At 37.6% G+C, this 19268-nt stretch overlaps 1 protein-coding gene across 2 annotated transcripts in view; it reads left to right on the forward strand.

Annotated features, from left to right (window-relative positions):
• SLC4A10 (solute carrier family 4 member 10) overlaps positions 1-19268 on the forward strand; it is a 125868-nt gene that overhangs the window by 86887 nt on the left and 19713 nt on the right. For both annotated transcript variants that reach the window (XM_075710130.1, XM_075710131.1), the window contains exons 9-15: positions 610-697; positions 1197-1343; positions 1956-2056; positions 3423-3597; positions 3783-3916; positions 5094-5339; positions 17091-17196. In XM_075710130.1, the coding sequence (XP_075566245.1) occupies positions 610-697; positions 1197-1343; positions 1956-2056; positions 3423-3597; positions 3783-3916; positions 5094-5339; positions 17091-17196 (997 nt within the window). The remainder of the gene's footprint in view (positions 1-609; positions 698-1196; positions 1344-1955; positions 2057-3422; positions 3598-3782; positions 3917-5093; positions 5340-17090; positions 17197-19268) is intronic.

The following is a 19268-nucleotide window of genomic DNA, read 5'->3' on the forward strand; positions in this document are numbered from 1 at the left end:
TTGGATATGACTTTTTTTGTCTTTTCTAATTTTTGTATGTGTATAAGGAACACCGTCTTTGCATTTTAGCAAAACTGAGAACTTCAGTTATTTCATTTGAACCTATCCTCTGTGTTTTATAGAACCCTGCTAGCCCCAAGCCTAGAATAGAAGCTGTCTAGAGACTTAATGGGAGTGAGAATGATTTTAAAATTGTTTTTATTTGGGGCAATTTAACTTCCCCAATATTGCAATAATACTACTACCATAAAATAGTTGATTCTGTTGAATTAACAGAATTAAATGAACTAATGTTAATGTGTCCTGTACATAGATTATAATTGCATATATTTATTATGTAAGATAAGGTTTGTTATGTAAGGAGGTTTTGATAGTCTCAATCAAATCTGACTGTGAAGCTTATGATATATTTTTGGAAGTTATTTTCACATTTTTTCTAACCAGAGCTTCATGTTTAAATGCATGTGTGAGGATCTTGAAGGAGACTATATATAATGTTTGTCTTGGAGGTTCTTCTAGTCCAATTTTTAAATAAGTATTTCTGTAGTATGTATAGTTACTTTCAACAATCTATCCTTTACAACTTTTTTATTGATCTTTTATTTGCAGATTTTTGTTTATTCTTCTGGGACCACTGGGTAAAGGGCAACAATACCATGAGATTGGAAGATCAATTGCAACACTAATGACAGATGAGGTATTTTTATTCAGGCTTGGCTTCAGTCATTTTGTACTGACTGAAAAGGTGTAATAGGGAATCTCCAGCATGGAATTTTCCACATGAAATGTGTCTAATCATTCTGATGATGCACAAATAGCATTCTAGTTCATCCTGTAACAGCCCAGATTATGCTGCCATAAGGAGATAAAAAAATGAGAAACAATATTCACATGCAAGGATATCTTCACTGAGAAGATTCAATTTCCACAGTTGCTTTCCAGTGGAATTAATTGTGTTTTAAACTGTAAAATCTCTAGAACATTTAGCACCCATAAAGATGTTTTTCCATAGCAGCTGGAACTTCTATGAAAACTATGTACCAGAAACTCTAGTCAGTTGAAACTGAGATTGTTTGGTAGAAACTGCATGAAGTGCCTTCTATTTCAGAGAAAAGGGGCCATCATGAAAAATGTTATGAGAGTATTCTTTTCCCCATCTCTTTCTCCTCCTACATACACTTCTCCATTTTTCACAGGTGTTCCATGATGTTGCTTACAAAGCAAAAGACCGTAATGACTTGGTGTCTGGAATTGATGAGTTTCTTGATCAGGTTACTGTTCTCCCTCCTGGAGAGTGGGACCCAACAATTCGAATAGAACCACCTAAAAATGTTCCCTCTCAGGTTTGTACACTGTAAAATGCAGACACTTTTAAATGTTGTGATGAATTTTGGCTAGGTAGAATTAAGTCTCATTAATTTAGCATTTAGCAGAGTCACTATATAGGCATTTTGCATGCTCTTTTTTTTTTTTTTTTTTTCTTTTTTTGGTTAATTTGCTTTAAGAGAACCCTTGTGTTGCAAGCATACAGTACAGTGATGACATTTTGTATTGCTCAATACTAGTTCTCTCCTGAATAAAGACAGATAGTTGTATCTAAAGATCTTAAATTCAGGGGTAATTGGTCATAAGCATCTTTGATTATTCCAAACAGCCATGGTTTGCTTTTGTTCTAAGCTTATTGCAAGAATTGATCAAAGCAGCCTGGCTTGCTACTTTTTAAAATGTTTTCTGATACAAGATTTTCTGTGATCAATTCTTTAAATTTCTTAGACCACAATTCCTTCTACTGTTTCCTGTTGTAAAACTCCTCTACCACTTATGAAGAGGTTATGTTGATGAATCTTACAATAAAATTTACATGTTTAGTCTTTGAACTCTCAAAGCCTGTTTCTTCTGCTAAAATTATGTTTTCGTTGCTAAGATCCATGAGAAGTATCTTTTCCTTCTGGTAGGAGAAGCGTAAGATCCCAGGAGTGCCAAATGGAACTGCAGCCCATGGGGATGCAGAACAACCCGGAGGACACTCTGGACCAGAACTGCAACGCACTGGGAAGTTAGTGAAAACACGCAAAACCTTAAGTGTTCTAAGTGATGCACTTCCAAAGGAATCATAATGGTCTGGTTTTCTCTCAAATGACTGGCTTGGCATATGATTTTTTTTTTTTTCAGGCATTTTTTCTGATTTGTGTACCACATGGTTGAAAAGGACAATACCTGCTAATTTGCAGAGAGGGGGAGAGGGGAAGAGGATTTGAGTTTTCATAGTGTATTTATTGCAAGCTCCTTTCTCTGTTATTTATAACAGTCAGACCTCTGTCAAACTTGATTAATGTTTCTTGGTTTTGTACAGCACAAAGGAAAAGTTGGGAATAGTCTGGTGCCATATATTATGAATGCTCACAACTATTTTGTAGGTGAAGTTTCTGGGTTGTGCAGCTCTAGCATTTCTTTTTTTACCTCAGTAAGCCATGATAGGTCCTGGCACATGAGGCTGCAACGTACACACATTGGAAGGAAGAATTTGCCCCAATACTTATGGTGTCTCGTCTAATACGGTGTGGTGTTAAGTGTGTCAGCTGTCAGTGGTTGCCTTAGTGCAGTGTAGTTGTGCGATAGACTTTTCTTTTACCTTGCTGCCTCTTGATATTTAACAATCATTCCTACCTGCATAAGGCTAAAGATTCAGCTGGAGTGTTGGTGTACACAGTGGGGCAGAGGAGATGATGGCCAGTCTGGCTGTAGGCCACTCTGTCACTGGTGAACCTGGTAACTTATGGCTCAAAGGATCATTCTGATATTTAGGAGATGGTGGCACTTTGTGTTCCTCTTTACCCCAGCAACATCTGATACATCAGGTGCCTGTGAGAAAAAGAGCATCATGGGGATATTTACTTTAACTGTATGGTGTATTGTAAGGGAGCGTCTGTTTCTAAATATTTGATTATATTTAGCATAGTGTAAATGACAAAAGATGACAGTTCTTGTCCTTGGAAAATTGTGGCCTACATTCAGTTCTATCATCCAGTGTATTGAGGAACAGGTTCTCAAATAAAGAATGTGGAGACGTGTGGGCAAATGGGCACTGTGGTAGCTCTCTGATTAAACAAATACAAAGAATTATTTCACATAATAAATAATAGGGTTTTATGCGTGGGAGTGAACAGCTGTTGGGTCTGGATGATTAGATGAAGATTTTATAAAAGAAACATGCAAATTAGTTTGTTTTAAAAACACAATTTCGTGATTAAAGTTATCAAGGCAGGGTTCCCAGAAACTTTTTTCTGGGAGGGATGAATTATAAGAGTATGTATCATTTGATCAAGGAACAATAGCTTCTCTGCAGTATATTTGAAGCGATACTGTGGAATAAAGTTTGGTCTGCCTTTTTCATTAATTTGATGTCTTCTGGTTTTTTTTAGATTTTTTGGAGGATTGATTTTAGATATAAAAAGAAAAGCTCCCTTCTTCTGGAGTGACTTCAGGGATGCTCTCAGTCTGCAGTGTCTGGCATCATTTTTGTTTCTCTACTGTGCTTGCATGTCTCCTGTCATCACGTTTGGTGGTCTGCTGGGAGAAGCAACTGAAGGTCGTATAGTATGTGTTAAATCTGAACTTTTGAAACAAACTTACATTCCTAGTTTTGTGGTTAGTATTTTCTTATTGTTGCATGAATCACCTTCAAATATTGGTGTTTCAATGTTTAGAAGGCTAGAGACTAAGACATTGCAAAAAGAATTTGTTTGAAAATTTATGGACACTTCTCTCTGTGTCATATTCAGAGTGCAATAGAATCGTTGTTTGGAGCATCCATGACTGGAATTGCCTACTCGCTCTTTGGTGGACAGCCTCTCACTATACTTGGCAGCACAGGACCAGTTTTAGTGTTTGAGAAGATCTTATTCAAATTCTGCAAGTAAGTGAAGATCATGATATGCATTATCCCTCGAGTGTTGTTAGGTAGAAGTAGAGACACTGATCCCAAAGTTCCAACATCTGCAGAATAAGATCAACAGGTTGTTTTGGAGTGCACTGCTTAGGCTTTCAGGGTGAAAATTATGCAGTGACTGAGACAGGTGAATTGGTGGTAATGCAGAAAGGTTGATGGCTTCTTTTTATCGTTTTTTGTTTGTTTGTTTTTAAAAAAAACAAACTGTTTTGAAGGGAGTGCAAGGTTCAGGATGTTGCTTGGGTTTTGGGGTTTTTTTTTTAATTGTTTCATTTTCTACTCTGAAACAATATACATCTGTGGTTTATCTCATCCCTAACTCATGCAAAAGGTGTTACCTCTCACCCAAGAAGTAAGTGCAGCGGCAGTGGTGCCATCTTTCAGTAGTCACTAATATAGACCCTGCCCTTCCTCCACCCGAACAGAGAAGGGGTGAAGCGTCATGCCAGAACAGCATATCCCCACATCTGGGTTAATGTGCTGTACATGACATACCTCTGCCACAGTGTGGGTAAAATTTATGGCTGCATCTTGGCAATCATCATGCTTCTCTGCGATCCTCTCTGCTTTTCTGCCTCATTGCTGTGATGGGGACGTCTGCACCAAGATCTCCTGAACCTCCTGAACAACACAGAGTAGGAGACCCTGCTTAGCACCCCAAAAGCTCTTTTATCACCTTCAGGTAGACCTTTCAGTTCTCTGTGATAATGTACCCAATGTGTTTGGAGCTCTATTATCATATGCAATAAGCATACAGGATTTTGATGTAAGTTGTTGTTATAACTACTCTTGCAGCTTCAGAAGAAATTGACAGGTGTTGGCTGTGTTCACAAGACAGGATATGGGATAAAAGTGGGTGGACCTTATACACTCCATGTGTGTGACTACTCTTGAAACTGCTTGCTCATTTTAGTAGAGATAGAGCTCTTTGTGTCCCATTAATTCAGAGGAGAGCCCGGGTCAAGAGATGCCTTGACAGTATCTTCAGTTCACAATAGGTAAATAATTTCTCATTCAGACTGTCCCCAGAATCACACATCCCTAGGCAAAGGAAATTTTGGAGCTGCCTCTTCTCCATTTAATGTGGCTGGGCAAAAGATAAGCTGTGTTTAATTTTTTTTTTTTCTTTTTGTTTTTTTTCCAGAGAGTATGGGTTGTCGTACCTTTCTCTGAGAGCTAGCATTGGACTGTGGACTGCAATCCTGTGCATCATCCTTGTTGCAACTGATGCAAGCTCCCTAGTCTGCTACATTACCCGGTTTACTGAAGAAGCTTTTGCTTCTCTTATATGCATCATTTTCATTTATGAGGCCTTAGAGAAGCTGTTTCATCTCAGTGAGACATATCCAATCAACATGCATAATGATTTAGATCTGCTGACAAAGTACTCGTAAGTAAGATTTCTTCTGTTAACACAGGATTTTTTTTCATAGGTTATGTTTTCTCTGTGAGGAGCACAAGCGAGCGCACAGCAGGAAAAGTTTGCAGTAGTTGCAAACTTAACATGTGGAAGCAATTGAGTTAGGCATTATGGTGGCATATGGGAGTAGTAGTTACTGGAGGTATGTGTACAAGTAGTGCACATTTACTAAAGATAAGTAAAAAATATCTTGACTTGGAGTTTGGGAGAGCTTACACACGTGCAACTTGGAAGTCTTAGAATAAAAAATAGGACTTGGAGGGGCCTCAGCTTTAGGTGTTTATTCACATTTTTATTTAATGAGGTGTAACTCTGGTCTGTTACTGTAAGCTTGTACTGATGATTTATTGGGTGTTCAGGCAACATTTTTATATCATATTTATCATGGTTTTTTTTTCCCCCCAAATTGAAATATTGACCTATCTAAAAAGGATATAATTTGATGTACCTCTCTGTCAGTTCAGGTTCAAGCTCCAGGAACTGAAGTGGATTTGGAACTGTTAGGCTTCTCAGTGGTGATTGATTTTGTCATAATCAATTTGTTCTTAATAACAAGATTTTTAATGTGATTCCATTTAAGCAGCTTTACTTTTTTGTGGAGTTTTGACAGGTAGTATTTTACTTGGGGAATGAAAAAGTGAATGGCTTTAATCAATATAGTTTCATTTAGAAGTAAAACTCATAGACTTGTTTCTGTGGTATGAGAACAAAAATGTCCTTCTAGTAAAGGACAAGATCCTAGTCTGTCATGAAGCCAATTAAGCCTGGTCACCTCAACAACTAAAATGTCATTAAAAAGCATTCTCAGAGAAGATCCCCTTTCAGAAGTGTTTTTATTATTTCACTGAACCCATTTGAACCCTCTGCATGAGCAGGGTGGGGCCCAAAAGGAACAATGCTTGAACCCTGCCACATCTGTTCACTGAAAAAATGGGAGTGTCTCAACCAAATGTCTTATTTGCATTTTACACTGGGAAAAACAAAACACAGCAACAGAGAAGATATTTGAGCTTTGTCTATGTTATCACTTGAAAAATAGTTAGCAAATCCTGGATCTGAATGCACATTTTATACCTTATAACACAGAACAAGTTAAATTACAGGAACTATAGTTCTGCTGTGACATACTCTCTCATTATGCTGAAAAAAATATTATTTCTCTCTGATAGTTTAATTAGCAGACAAAGGAACATGAATTTGAAGAGAAAGCAATAAAAATCAAGAATAGACCATGCATGCAGTTGAGGTTATGTCCTAGTCTTACTTCACTTCACTTAACTTCTATAAAGTTGGTATTTTACTCTAAAGAGCCTCATATAGCACAGTGTTTGTGGATTTTTTTTTTCCTTTACCACTTCAAAGTAGTCATCTCAAAGGGAAAGAGAATATGATGTTCTCATACGGTTTTGAAAAACAGATGTTGAAATACTATACAAAGACAAAACAATTATTCAGAAACCATTTAGCCGGCAGAGCTGCGATGGTAAAATATGTAATGAAAAGCATAAACAGAAATAGAAATACGGATTCCTGGGTAGCTAGCTTTATTTGTGGTTAGCTGAATCCTGTGATATTTCCCTGAAATCTCAAGCAATAAGATTAACAGTCTTGCTTGTAAAGGGGTACAGTTATAGGTATATCTATATTTTATGAAAGTATTTTATCATCATAGTCCTTGTGTTTACAAGTAAATGCTTTTGGGTTTATTTAAAATTCCATTCATTAATCAGAATCCCAGTTTGATTTTTGAAGGGTGGTGTTTACTCACTGCCTGCCCTTAGTAACTGTCTTTACTGAACGTAGCATGTGCAGAGCACACAGAATGGTAAAAGAGCAGCAGTTGTTGTCCTCCATTTACAGCTATTGACCTGTCCTGTCCTACAGTGTTGGAATACCAGCACAACAGTTTTAGATTTTCCAAACACAATTCCTGAAGGACAAGTGTCCTCCAGATGTTTGGAAGAAAGATTTGACTGGTGGTTTCAAACACATAGGTAGCTATCAAGATTATTTGATATAATAGTTTTGTAGTTATTTATGGGGTCATCATTTCATGCCTATATTTTCAGTTATTCTTTCACTCTGTGTAGATAGTACAAATAAATTGACTTTTAAACTCCTGCATTGCATTTCACTTTCGGCATTTATGTTATATCTTCTACTTGCAGCGATATCCTGTTTATTATCGATATCATGTCCATGGCAACTGACCCCACTAATGTCAAAATGACTAGCTGTAGACATAGTTACAGGCAGCATAGCTCTTATGGGATGTGGCTTATCTTTTTTTAACCTTAAAACTGATTGTTGGAAATGCCAGTATGTATATTGATTATCTTGTAAAAGCACATCTGTCGATTCCAAGGATCTGTGCTCTGAACACAGCAAAGCGGTAATTCCAGCCTCTTCGGTTCTCTCCCCTCCCTCCTCCTTCATCTGAGTTTTTCTTAGTTCTTCAGAACCGGCCCCCGACAGGTTGGGAGAACAGAAAGATGTGCTCTGTTGGAGCAACTCTACATCAGCTGTCCAAATGACCAGTGCTTTCACAGCAGGCTTGGTGCAACCTGAACTCCATGGGTTTGCTGTGCAGATATGCACATATTACTCTGTCCAAACACAGTGGCCATTTGGCCAGAACGTGAAGGTATCACAGTTATCATCTCCGTGGGATCATCACAAGACAAGACTTTTCAAATAACCCTTAGTCCCTGCTCAAATGTCTGCACATATCTCAGTTCCAGAAAGATCAGAAACTAGAAGACGAATAAGCATAAAAGCTTACTTGAAATAAAAATCTCATTTTTGAGTACTTGAAGTTGGGGAATATTGCTTTCACAAGGAATTAGAAGCTTTTTAGGCAGCATCTGACTCCAGTCCTACTTGTAGTTTAAATGGGTAACAAACTTGGGCTGAAACTGGTCCTGTCCTTAAAGGACCAGCATACTCTGTTACAAAAGCTAATTAGTATCTGCTGTTTTGCTAATTAAAACAGCTGTTTGCATTTTCCTCTTTGGGGATTTTAAAGACAAGTTTTTAATTGTTAGTAAAGCCTTGGCAGTTCTTTAATTAGCAATGGGTGAACTTCAAAAGGTTGAGCAACTCATTTCTCTTTGAATGCTCATCCAGAGCTTATGTAAAACTTTATCTTGGATCTGCAATTCTGTGCTAGAAAACTCAGGTTATACTGTAAAATTTCTGTTCTCTGCATTCTGCCTGTTGCCCACTCAAAAAGTTCATGATAAATAGGTCAGGACACTGTATATATTCGGAGCTTTTAGTGTATGCTGTGGCCCAGCCCTCCTCTCTTCTCCCATGGGCTTTCCAAGGATGCTTTAATGTCCACAGGTAGTCCATCTACGTCCCAGTACTGTTGCCTTTGCCTTGGTGAAGACATGAGTTTGACCCAGGAAAAGTCATTGGCATGCTGTTAGTACTGTCCTTTGGAGTACTAGAAAAACAAAGAAAATAGTAATTTCACATGGTTGGTATTTCAACCAGATTGGAAACAAATTTCAAGTGAGAAAGAAAACCCATTCTGTATTTTGGGTGGGTTTGAATTCTGTCATAAACAACCTCTGTTGCAGGAGTTTGATGTAAAAGACTGTACTGCATGCATCTCCTCTTACACTTAAGAGTATAGGGATCATTACTAGTGTCTTCCATAACAAACCTTAGACGACTATAGAAAGAATATTCAGAACAGCTGGGATTTTTTTTTTTTTTTTATCAAGCAGACCCAAATATTTGAAAATCAGCTGAAAGTCCTCCTAAAAGATTTCTTAAAAACTCATATTTATCATTTTACCATTTTAGGTAGAAGATATGAGTTTGAGTTTGTTACAGAATTCTGTCTCAAAAAGACAAAAATATCTTTTGTTGCACGATCTAATTAGCGTAGAACTAGTCCAAATGCACTTTTTTTACTAATTTTCTTTATACTTGTTTGTTACTCTGTGTTGAAATATTGGCCCTAGTCGACAGGTGATCTACTTGCAGGCAAATCCAGTCAGCATTCATATGTAACTTCTTCTTAAAACACCATATGATATAGATGATAAAACACAAGGCATTTACAAGCTAAATCAAAAGAAGGACAAAGACAACCTGATTTTCAGTGTGCTACTCTGTTGCAATTATTTTTCTTTTTAAACTGCATTGTTTTGAAGGAATTTAAATACAGTAGCTGCATTGTTTATGAAATAAAACACACACACTTTTTGATCTGGGCTTTTCTTTCTTCCTTTCTTTGGTGTGGTGGGTTTTTTGGTGTTTTGTTTGGTTTTTTTTTTTTTTACTGTGACCTTTTTGTATTTGTCATGCCATTAGCATTTCTAGGTTGGCATAGCAACTCTCTTATTTCTGCACTCTCCTCCTCCTGCTTTTTCCTATCCCTGTAGCAAATATATCTCCAGTTAGTGAATCCTGTCTGGAACACTGATGCACATCAGTTTTAATGTGTATATTAAATATTAGGATATCATTTTTGCTAGGAAAGGAGAACGCTACAACTGGCTGGATTAAAAACAGAGGTTCTCAAAAGCAAAACAAAATAAGCATTGTAGATGAAAGGAACGTGATTCAGAAAGCAATCCAGTATTCTTTAAAATACAAGCATTTTAAGATAGTTAGAATACAGAAGATTAATTATTTCTCAGTGTGAGGTTGCTTAGATCTTGGGACTATATACCTTTTGCTTTTTATTAATTCTTTTTTCAGAGTGATGAATTCATGTTGTTTTTAATAATTCTTTACCCAGAAGTTACTCAATTATTAACAGATTACATTGAATAATTTTAAAGTGATTTCTTGGCATAGTGATACGCATATTGCAATCTGTCTTGGTATTGACATGCACTTAAGCATTAGGAGTAGAAAATCCCACTCTGATGTAATTAAGGAGCCAAGATCATGTCAATCTCAGTATCTTTTGCAGGCTATAGAAACCATTGCTTCTAGAAGGCATTGTGAAGATTAGTTTTGTGCATACCACTGTTCGCACAAGCAAGTTTTAAATCTTTCATTATTTATATAACTTAATTTAAATACATTATTATTGGATGAAATTATGTTGGTTTATACCCTGTATTCCTTAAGCTGCAGGTGGAATGAGAAGAGTCAGTGATGATAAGCACAGAATTTCTCATTAGGATCCCAGGCATGTAATTGAATTCCAGTTCCTGCAATGATTTCTTTGGACTTAGATACTGTCGTGGTTTAGCCCCAGCCAGCAACTAGGCACCCCGCAGCCACTCGCTCACTTCCCCTACCCCAATGGGATGGGGGAGAGAATCAGAGGAGTAAGAGTGAAAAAAAACCACTCCTGGGTTGAGATAAGAACAGTTTAATAATTGAAATAAAGTAAAATAATAACTATAATAGTAACAATATAATAATAATAATAACAATATACAAAGCAAGTGATGCACAATGCAATTGCTCACCACCCGCCGACCGATACTCAGACAGTTCCCGAGCAGCGATCGCTGCTCCCTGGCCAACTCCCCCCAGTTTACATACTGAGCATGTCGTCATATGGTATGGAATAGCCCTTTGGTCAGTTTGGATCAACTCTTCTGGCTGTGCCCCCTCCCAGTTTCTTGTATACCTGGCAGAGCATGGGAAGCTGAAAAGTCCTTGACTAGCACAAGCAGTACTCAGCCACAAGTAAAAACATCAGGGTGTTATCAACATTCTTCTCCTACTAAATCCAAAACACAGCACTATGCCTGCTACTAGGAAGAAAATTAACTCTATCCCAGCCGAAACCAGGACAGATACGAATACAGTTTTTTCTTTTCCCCTTCTTTATAGTTTTCCTTTCCTACAATTCAGTAACTGTGCCATATGCTCTGCATCTTTCTCTAAGAATGCCCCTCTTCTTCCCAGAGCCTTGCAACTGCCATCATTGAGTGTAACTGCTGGTTCCCTTTTGCTTCTTGACAAACGCTGGAATCCAGAAATTCTTTTTCTTTATTCCATTTATTCTAGGACTTCCCTATGTCTGCCCAACCCAATTGACTCATTTTTTTCTTTCTCCCTCTTTTGAGCCCAGGGAGTGCCCACCTTGCTTCATTCTTTCCAACTACTCATCCCCTCCACTTTGGCAACAGATCTTGTTAAGCAATTCTCCACAGCATTCAGTTTGTAGTTGATAGCTGCTCTACACAATGCCTTCAAAATCTAGAAAGGCTTACATAAAATCCTTGGGTGGTTTTGTCACAGTACCTTTATGTGTATTGATACACTACACCTGAACAATCAAAACTTAAGCTGACCGTATAGCATTATAGTATATTACAGTATATTGTTTCTGAACCAGCACTATACTGACACTTCTCAGGTGTATGTTTTTTTAACTTTGAAAGCGAGATGAATTGACATCCTAGAACTATTTCTCAGTGAAAGCTTTCAGATGACTTGTCAATATCTCATGTAATTACACTACTTTTCTGCACATTAACTTCTGTGTATGGCAGTTACATATGGTAGTACTGCTAAGAATGCATGGACTGCATACTGTACCAGGCAGCTAATAAAGACCAACCTTTATGAGTGACAGTCAAGGTAAACAAAACTACAGTGTGATTATAAATCTGTTTTCTAGACTTCCCCCTTGACAGAACAACGTTGTCCTGATTGTCCTCAGATTTATCTGTGTGTGTGTGTGTGTGTGTGTGTGTGAAATTGTTGTGCTGCTGAGTGCATTGTCTAGGTACTTTTTGCAGTTTTCTGTTTTCCTCCTCAGCTTCACCTACAAAACTATATAGATTTCCAACTTTAGAGAATATACGTGGATGCCTACTGATGTTTGTGATTGTCAGAGATGGGCTAGGTAACTTAATGACTCAGTGGTCTAATTCAGGATGGCAGATCTCATGAATAAATGAAGGAAAAATCTTGTCTTGCCATGACAGCTGTGCTTTGAAAGGGTTTTGTGATACTGAGGATAGAACTTAACTGACAAGTCCATTTCCCATCAGTATTAATTATTTTGTTTCCAGTCTCTTCTCCAGTGAGACTTTGATTTCCTTGCTATGAATGTTGACATGAGAAGGAATATGGTAAATATAATGGCAGGGATATACAGGTGTCGTAGGTATGGAACAGAAGAGGAGTTTTCGTCTGTCATATTGGTGTTGTCCCCTTCCCATAGCAGTTGTTAGACAAATAGAAGGACTCTGCAAGTGCCCATAATTCACATGAAAACGGTGTATTTGGAGACAACCTAAACATGCATAGCATTCTGCTATTGATGTACTTAAACCTTGTAAATGCAACATAAAGAATACTTATGCACAGATTCTAATATCTTTTAAAACAAAGTTAGTGATGTTATGTGCTATTTCATACTATCTTCTTATTCTGTCTCTGTTATGTGATCAGTGCCCAGCACAATTGTAGTGCATACTCTGTGTCTTAGGGGAAAAATGTCCTCCTCATATTACCAAATATGTGCTCTGATATTCAGTGAGACATATTGTTTAAACATGCACATTTTGTAACTTACTTGTCATACTTGCCTGTTGTTTTTTTAATAATATAAATATTCATATTGAGCAAATTTCATTCTCTATCTTAAGTGAGCCAGAAAGAGATTTTGCCCTTCTAGGAAGGGGAAATGGTATGTTGGCTAATCATGAAGAAGCTGCAGTTGCATCTGTTATAGCTCAGCTCCTTAGCTAGTATAAATAGGTGTAGTTTGCAATATGTACATGCTGGATAACATAGGAGCTCCGAAACAGTGCCTTATGAATTGGATAAAATCATCAATAGTGAGTGCCTCCTAGTCCTGAAAACAACATACTGAAAAATAGTGACTGCCTAGGGATGAATGGCCATGAAGCTTTAAAGGGAGCTGCACCATTTAAGTGTTTTATTTACTCACAAAACCACTGTGCAAGGCTCTTGTTCGAAGCTCTTATACTGGCTGTAATGGCAGCAGAATGGACTAGCACCATGCTGCATGTTTAAAGTCTGTGTGGGGAGAAGAGCACGCATGACAGGTTAAGTAGAAGAAAATGGTGAAGAACAAGCCTGAAGAATTGGGGCTAAGAGGTGGAAATTAGAGGGATTCCCCCACCGAATGCAGATTAATTTCAATTCAACGAATAGGCCTAGGGAATAAGTTTCTTGTTTTGCAGTAAATAGAAAATTACAGTCAGAATGAAAGTGGTTTTAGTACAGAACCTTTCATCTGACTGATTGTTGAGCAACAATGATGTTTATCTTTTATTGCTGATCTGCAAAGGAGGGGGAAAATATTCCCCAACTTTACATACAAAATAAAAGGTTTCTAATTTACTGACCCATATTCTCTTTCCCATTGTCCAAAGAAAGAGGGATCATGCAGACAGTCTTTTTGGTGTGATTAAGGATAGTAATAACTATTTCAAAATTTTGCGGAACAAAGAACACTGTTAGTTGGCTGAGATGTCGTGAAGCTGCTGTTGTCAAATCCTAGCTCTGTTCTTTGAAAACAGGACAAGTTGTAGGAAATGTTGCAAGCAGTAAAGTTGTGATGGCTGCCTCAAGTTAATGAAATTTATGAAATTGAGGCTTATGAAACAAAAGCAAAAAGAGCTAGGAAGAATGTGAGGAGGTTGGGAGGATGAAGAAGGGAAGGGGGGGGTGCCATCAGTGGCCTATACTGCCTGTACTGTTACAATTGGATTGGTGCTGAAGGTTTAGCTGAAGTCTATATTCTCCTGTAAAAGGGAGAGAGGTGCAGGCTCCAGAGGATACCAGTTTGTCAGCCAGTCCTAAAATTTATTATTTCTACTCTGCCTTTGTTCCCCATCCTGTTTTGCCAGAGACTTCTTGAGCACCTTGGAAGATGTAAAGGCAATAAAAACTTCTTGCTCTGGTTATTTTTCTAGCTAGCAGGTTCAGGCCATTATTTTTTTGTTACTTTCTCCTTTTGTCAGTTCTGATCTTACGACAGTTCTGCAGTTTCCTGAAGACTGTCTTGTCTGAAATGGTTTATTAGTCTACCTCAGATTTACAAGCCACTTTGTAACAGGCTGTATTAGATGCATAAATACCCTAGAAGAAAGCAAGCTCCACTGATTTCTGCCTAGTTGCAAACTATGACATTTTAAATACAGAAGGGAGGGACCTGTGACTGGGTATCTAGTGCCATTTTAGATCTTTTAGCCTCAGCTGCTGTGAAAACAAAGGCACGAGTCACCATAGACCCTCTCACATATGTGCCGACCCATCATGGATGTCACAGATACCATGGGGTGTGTAGGCACCCATGTTTAGACATTTGAATTGCTCCCAGGAGATCAGAACGTCTTGCATTAGCCAAAAGTGTAAAGACGCAAAGAGAATTGTTCTGTCATCAGTGTAATGAAATGGGTATATTGTGAGATTGGCAGAAGAGATTTTTTTTTTTCACTATAGTGACACCTATGCTTTTGCCACCACAACCAGTGTCATATTCTTCCCTGCCTATATTCTAGCCATGAAAAAAGCAGTTTCTTCCTAGCCATGATGAAAAAGAATCAAATGAATCATTCTGCATCTTTTAGCATAACTAAGATGATTGCTGACTACTTATCACTAAAAGGCATGGGAGTATGTTGCTAAGTTGGTACTGTATTTGGAGCTGGATATTTTGCTTAGAAAATATACTTAAAAGTGTATGTATAGTCTCTTGCTCATTGGTAATAGCATAAATGCCACTTAGATCTCTTGTAGTGGGCAAGTGCTCAGCACTTTAAACAACTTTACAAGAACTTAAGAGCATTTGAACTTCCGAGAGGGAATACATTTTTACTTATTCCAGCCTTCTGAGTAATATTTTATCGAGAAAATAGAAAGATGTGTTAGTGGTTAACAATTCAGTGTATTTTACTTTTTCTCCTGAGAGCTGACCTCTCAGAGTAAAAAATTACAATGAAAGATAATAAAAGTTTTAAAAGATTAAAGTAGAAAGCCTTATTTCAGTAATGTGAGTTTCTCCTTGCCAGGTCAGTTGTGTTGGGAAATAGTCATCATTAAAGCAATTACATCTGTTATGAAGTGTCACATTTTGGTAGATAATTCTTTATGTTGTGGCACTGAATGGTAGCTCCAGTTGTGTTTTCTGGGCTGGACAGGGAGTGTCTTACTATCTCACATTTCTATAATGTTAAGCAATTAGTGTGATGCTGAAAGACAGTTATACCATGATACAATCTCATATCAAAATGTCAGTGTTGCCAAAAGACATATTATATTGAAAACAATGTAATGTTATATATATCAAACCACTGAGATCACTGTTTGGGTGATCTTCTCAGTAGAAAGCAGGATCTGATCTTTACAGTTAGGGCCTAATTGTGCACCCATTCAGTGACAAAAGCCGGGTGCAAGGTGATTTTGGTCTGCATGGGTGGAGTTTGCGCAAGTCACTTGCTGATGAACAATCTGCCATTAGTAAATGCCTGTGAAACTTGGTAAGGGCCAGACTGGAATGCTGTGAAGGAGGAAAGTGGTATTGATATAGAAATAAACAGGGTGCTGATCTCACCTGAAGGTGAATTACTTGAGCTGTATTAAACTATAGCTTACACCTCCATATTGTTGCATGAACATCAAATACTCCCTTGCAGTAACACAGACATACCGTTTGTTGACTTTATTATGCTACCGTATCTCACTAGCAGTGATGTGCTTCATTTAACCCATTTTGTAATATTTTAAACTATGCATTGAACATGCATTCATTTTGCACTTGGGGCCTGATCCAAAGCATATTAAATATGTTTGAAAGATCTAGTCTACTTCAATGACTTTTGGCTCAGGCCCTCTATTTCTCTGAATGCTGTTCGTTTTGTTTTGTTTTTTTTCTTTTTGTTCATGGGCTGCAATGCAAGAGTTTTTTCTTTCTTTTATAGATAGCTGCATTTAAAATAAAAGCAAGGAGTTAGACAACCTCTCTCTCTATGTATATATTAAATGCAGCTGTTGTCACATGTATAGTATTGTAATCAAAATACTGCGGCACTATTCTGTACTCATAATGTAGATGGTAGAATTTCTTATATAGAAAATATTACAAATCTAGATGAGAATTGTCATTTTGTGGAAAGATAAACGGCCACAGGGAAAATAGATCGTGTAGCTAAGTGAATAGACTGGTACTCTTCTAGAACTGGAATGCACATGTATGCTTAATGGGTCTTCACTCTATAGTCAGATGTTATCCTGTCCCCAGCTACTCCTGAAAACTTTGTCAGCAAGGAGTGTACAGAATTTATTTACAGCCATCGTAAGCATGTTAAAATACTAGCAGGGTAGATAGTACTATAGATTTTTAAAGTAGAATTAATTTAAAGAGAACTGCAAAGCACACTTGACATCTTGGAACCTACAGAGTATCCTGCATATTTTGAAGGCTTTGTCAAAGAAAAAGCCTCCCACAGTTGCTTCAGAGGCTTTAAAGACTTAATTTTGATTTTAAATTGCCTATTTGCAGTATTGTCCTCCCACACTGCCTCGACACGTTTTGTATGTTAAAATACACAATTTAAAATGAAAAGCATACTTTTAAAGCAGCTGTAGGGAAAGGAACAACAATGCACACACAAGTTCACAGAGCCTTTGGTGCTGGACTAAAATTATCATTTGGACTAAAATTATCTGGCACAATTTCAATATGTAAGTTTATAATTTGGATTAATACCTGATACATCTTTTATTATTAAGGAAAAAATTCTTATTTTGTCTTTTCAGATGCAATTGTGTGGAACCAGAACATCCTAGCAATAAAACCTTACGGTACTGGCAGGACTACAACATATCTGCATCTGATGTGCCATGGGGGAACCTTACTGTGTCAGTAAGTGAAGTATTGGAACTTAATAAATAAAGGCATAAGCATCAATAACTTTGTCTCTTCTACTGCAGCAAATAAACATAAAATATACTTAAGATAGACTTTGTAGCATTATCTCCTTTTTTAAGCATTTCGCAGCCTTTGATGGTACACATTAAAGCAAGTATATGCATTTTGTGCCCCGCTTTGGAAACTTCTTGACACACTAGCACAAGAGTTTGACTGAGATTAAGTCTAAACATGTCAAATGACAACGGATTTGTCCTACATGCTGCCAGATGGCAAAACCAAAGTTCCCTTGTGTAGAAAGACTCTAGAAGCATTTATTTCCCCTAAAACATTCTTACAGCTGTTCAGGCTATAAAGGAGTGAAGGGGACAAATTTTGTAACATTTTCTGTTCAGTGACCAAATTTCTCTCTTACGTAGGCCTTCAGTGTTATGTGTGTCTTAGTTGTGTAATTTTTTTTTTTTTGGGGGGGTGGGGGCAGGAGGGAACAAGCTTCAGACAGTTTGGGGAGCTTGCATGGATATGTAATTTGTTTCTAAACAGTACACTCTTCCAGGTTTAAAGGATTTATTGCTTCAGGTTTGCCTTCTTTAAAGCAACATTTACAACTTGATTAAAATGTCATATTGAGATCAGGCCACCATTTTTTCCCATAAATGGATCATTTCATTACACAATCAAAGAGATTGAGTGCAAAAGACACCAAACTGAAGGGTTCTCTCAAAAATATAACTGAATTAACTCCATTGTAGGCATAACCAAATGAAACGCTTAAAAGCCAATCCAGTGGACCATCTCCAGCAGATACTGTTTTTCTTTCAAAGGCAGGAATGCAGAAGAACTGGTGTCGTCCTATCGTGAGTTAAGCAAGAGCTGCCTTCCATGGCTGCTTTGTCTTGATAGGAAGGACCGCTCCTCTACTCTGTTGGTGTGGCAACAGCAGAGAGAAAGTTGAGAACTGCTGGCTTGAGGGATTCCAGCAATCCAGAATGAATATTCTCAAAATTGCAGCACACTCTAAGAGCATCTGTGCAGGGGCAGACTCCTCCTCTCACTTTCTCAGATCTCTGACAGTGTTTTTCAGAGTACATTTGCAGCTGAGGAGATTTAAAATAACAGATTTTGTTTTAACTATAAATGTAAAAGACCGGCTGCATTATATAAAACCCTTTAAAACTTCTGTAAAAGCTTATTACCAAAACTTGAGTTTACATGGGTAGCAGTATAACTGACCGACTTTTCCCATGAGTTGTCAAAGAAATAACTGAAACATTTCATACTTTCATGTATTTATTTCTTCAAGCATCATCAGGAAACTTCAGTGCTCCTGTTCTAGAGAATTGCAGTAAAAGATTAGACTTAGTTGTCTCTAAATATTTTGTCAGTCTCACCCCACTGTCTTTTTTACTGCTCGTTTCTTTCTGTTGTTTCTTGTGTCTGATTTTAAAAGTTTCAAGTTTCTGAAGATCTAGATTGGCACTCTGTCTTAAAAACAACAGTAGGACCAACAAATCTTTTTGCTATCTAGGACAAAACGAGTGCAAGCAAAGTGTTTATTCTGATGGTGACCAAATCCTTTTCAGCAGTTATATGATGAAACTCATCCCTCTGCTTTGCCAACATCAAGGTCTAGCTGAGGCCAGGACAATTTCTTCTGGATTTCCTGAGAATTTTTTCCCCATCTAATACCTTTATTTCATCTTTCATCAGTGAGAAGTGCATCATATTTATCCCAGGTTTACTGCTATACCAGTATAGCAGTTTTGCACTCCTTTGTCTCACAGTCATCAAATAACAACTGTGGGGTCTTTTAAGCCAGCCTTTGTTCAAAGCCAGAGTTTCTCATAACATGTCAAGCCACAGTATTGTGATGTGAGTCTGATGAGCCAATGACCCAGTTCATTTGATACTAAAAGATCCTGATCTGGTGGGATATTGCTGCCTGGAATCTCTGATTGTGGGTGCTGCATTTCTTTTTGCTTAGTATGTGTGGAGGGATTTGGGAAGAAGTAAAAGATTGTGAGTCCAGAGCTTGTAGCTCAAATTTTTTTTAGAGTTACTCTCTA

The sequence above is a fragment of the Pelecanus crispus genome, chromosome 5 (genome assembly GCF_030463565.1).
Source record: "Pelecanus crispus isolate bPelCri1 chromosome 5, bPelCri1.pri, whole genome shotgun sequence".
NCBI classification, from domain to species: Eukaryota; Metazoa; Chordata; class Aves; order Pelecaniformes; family Pelecanidae; genus Pelecanus; species Pelecanus crispus.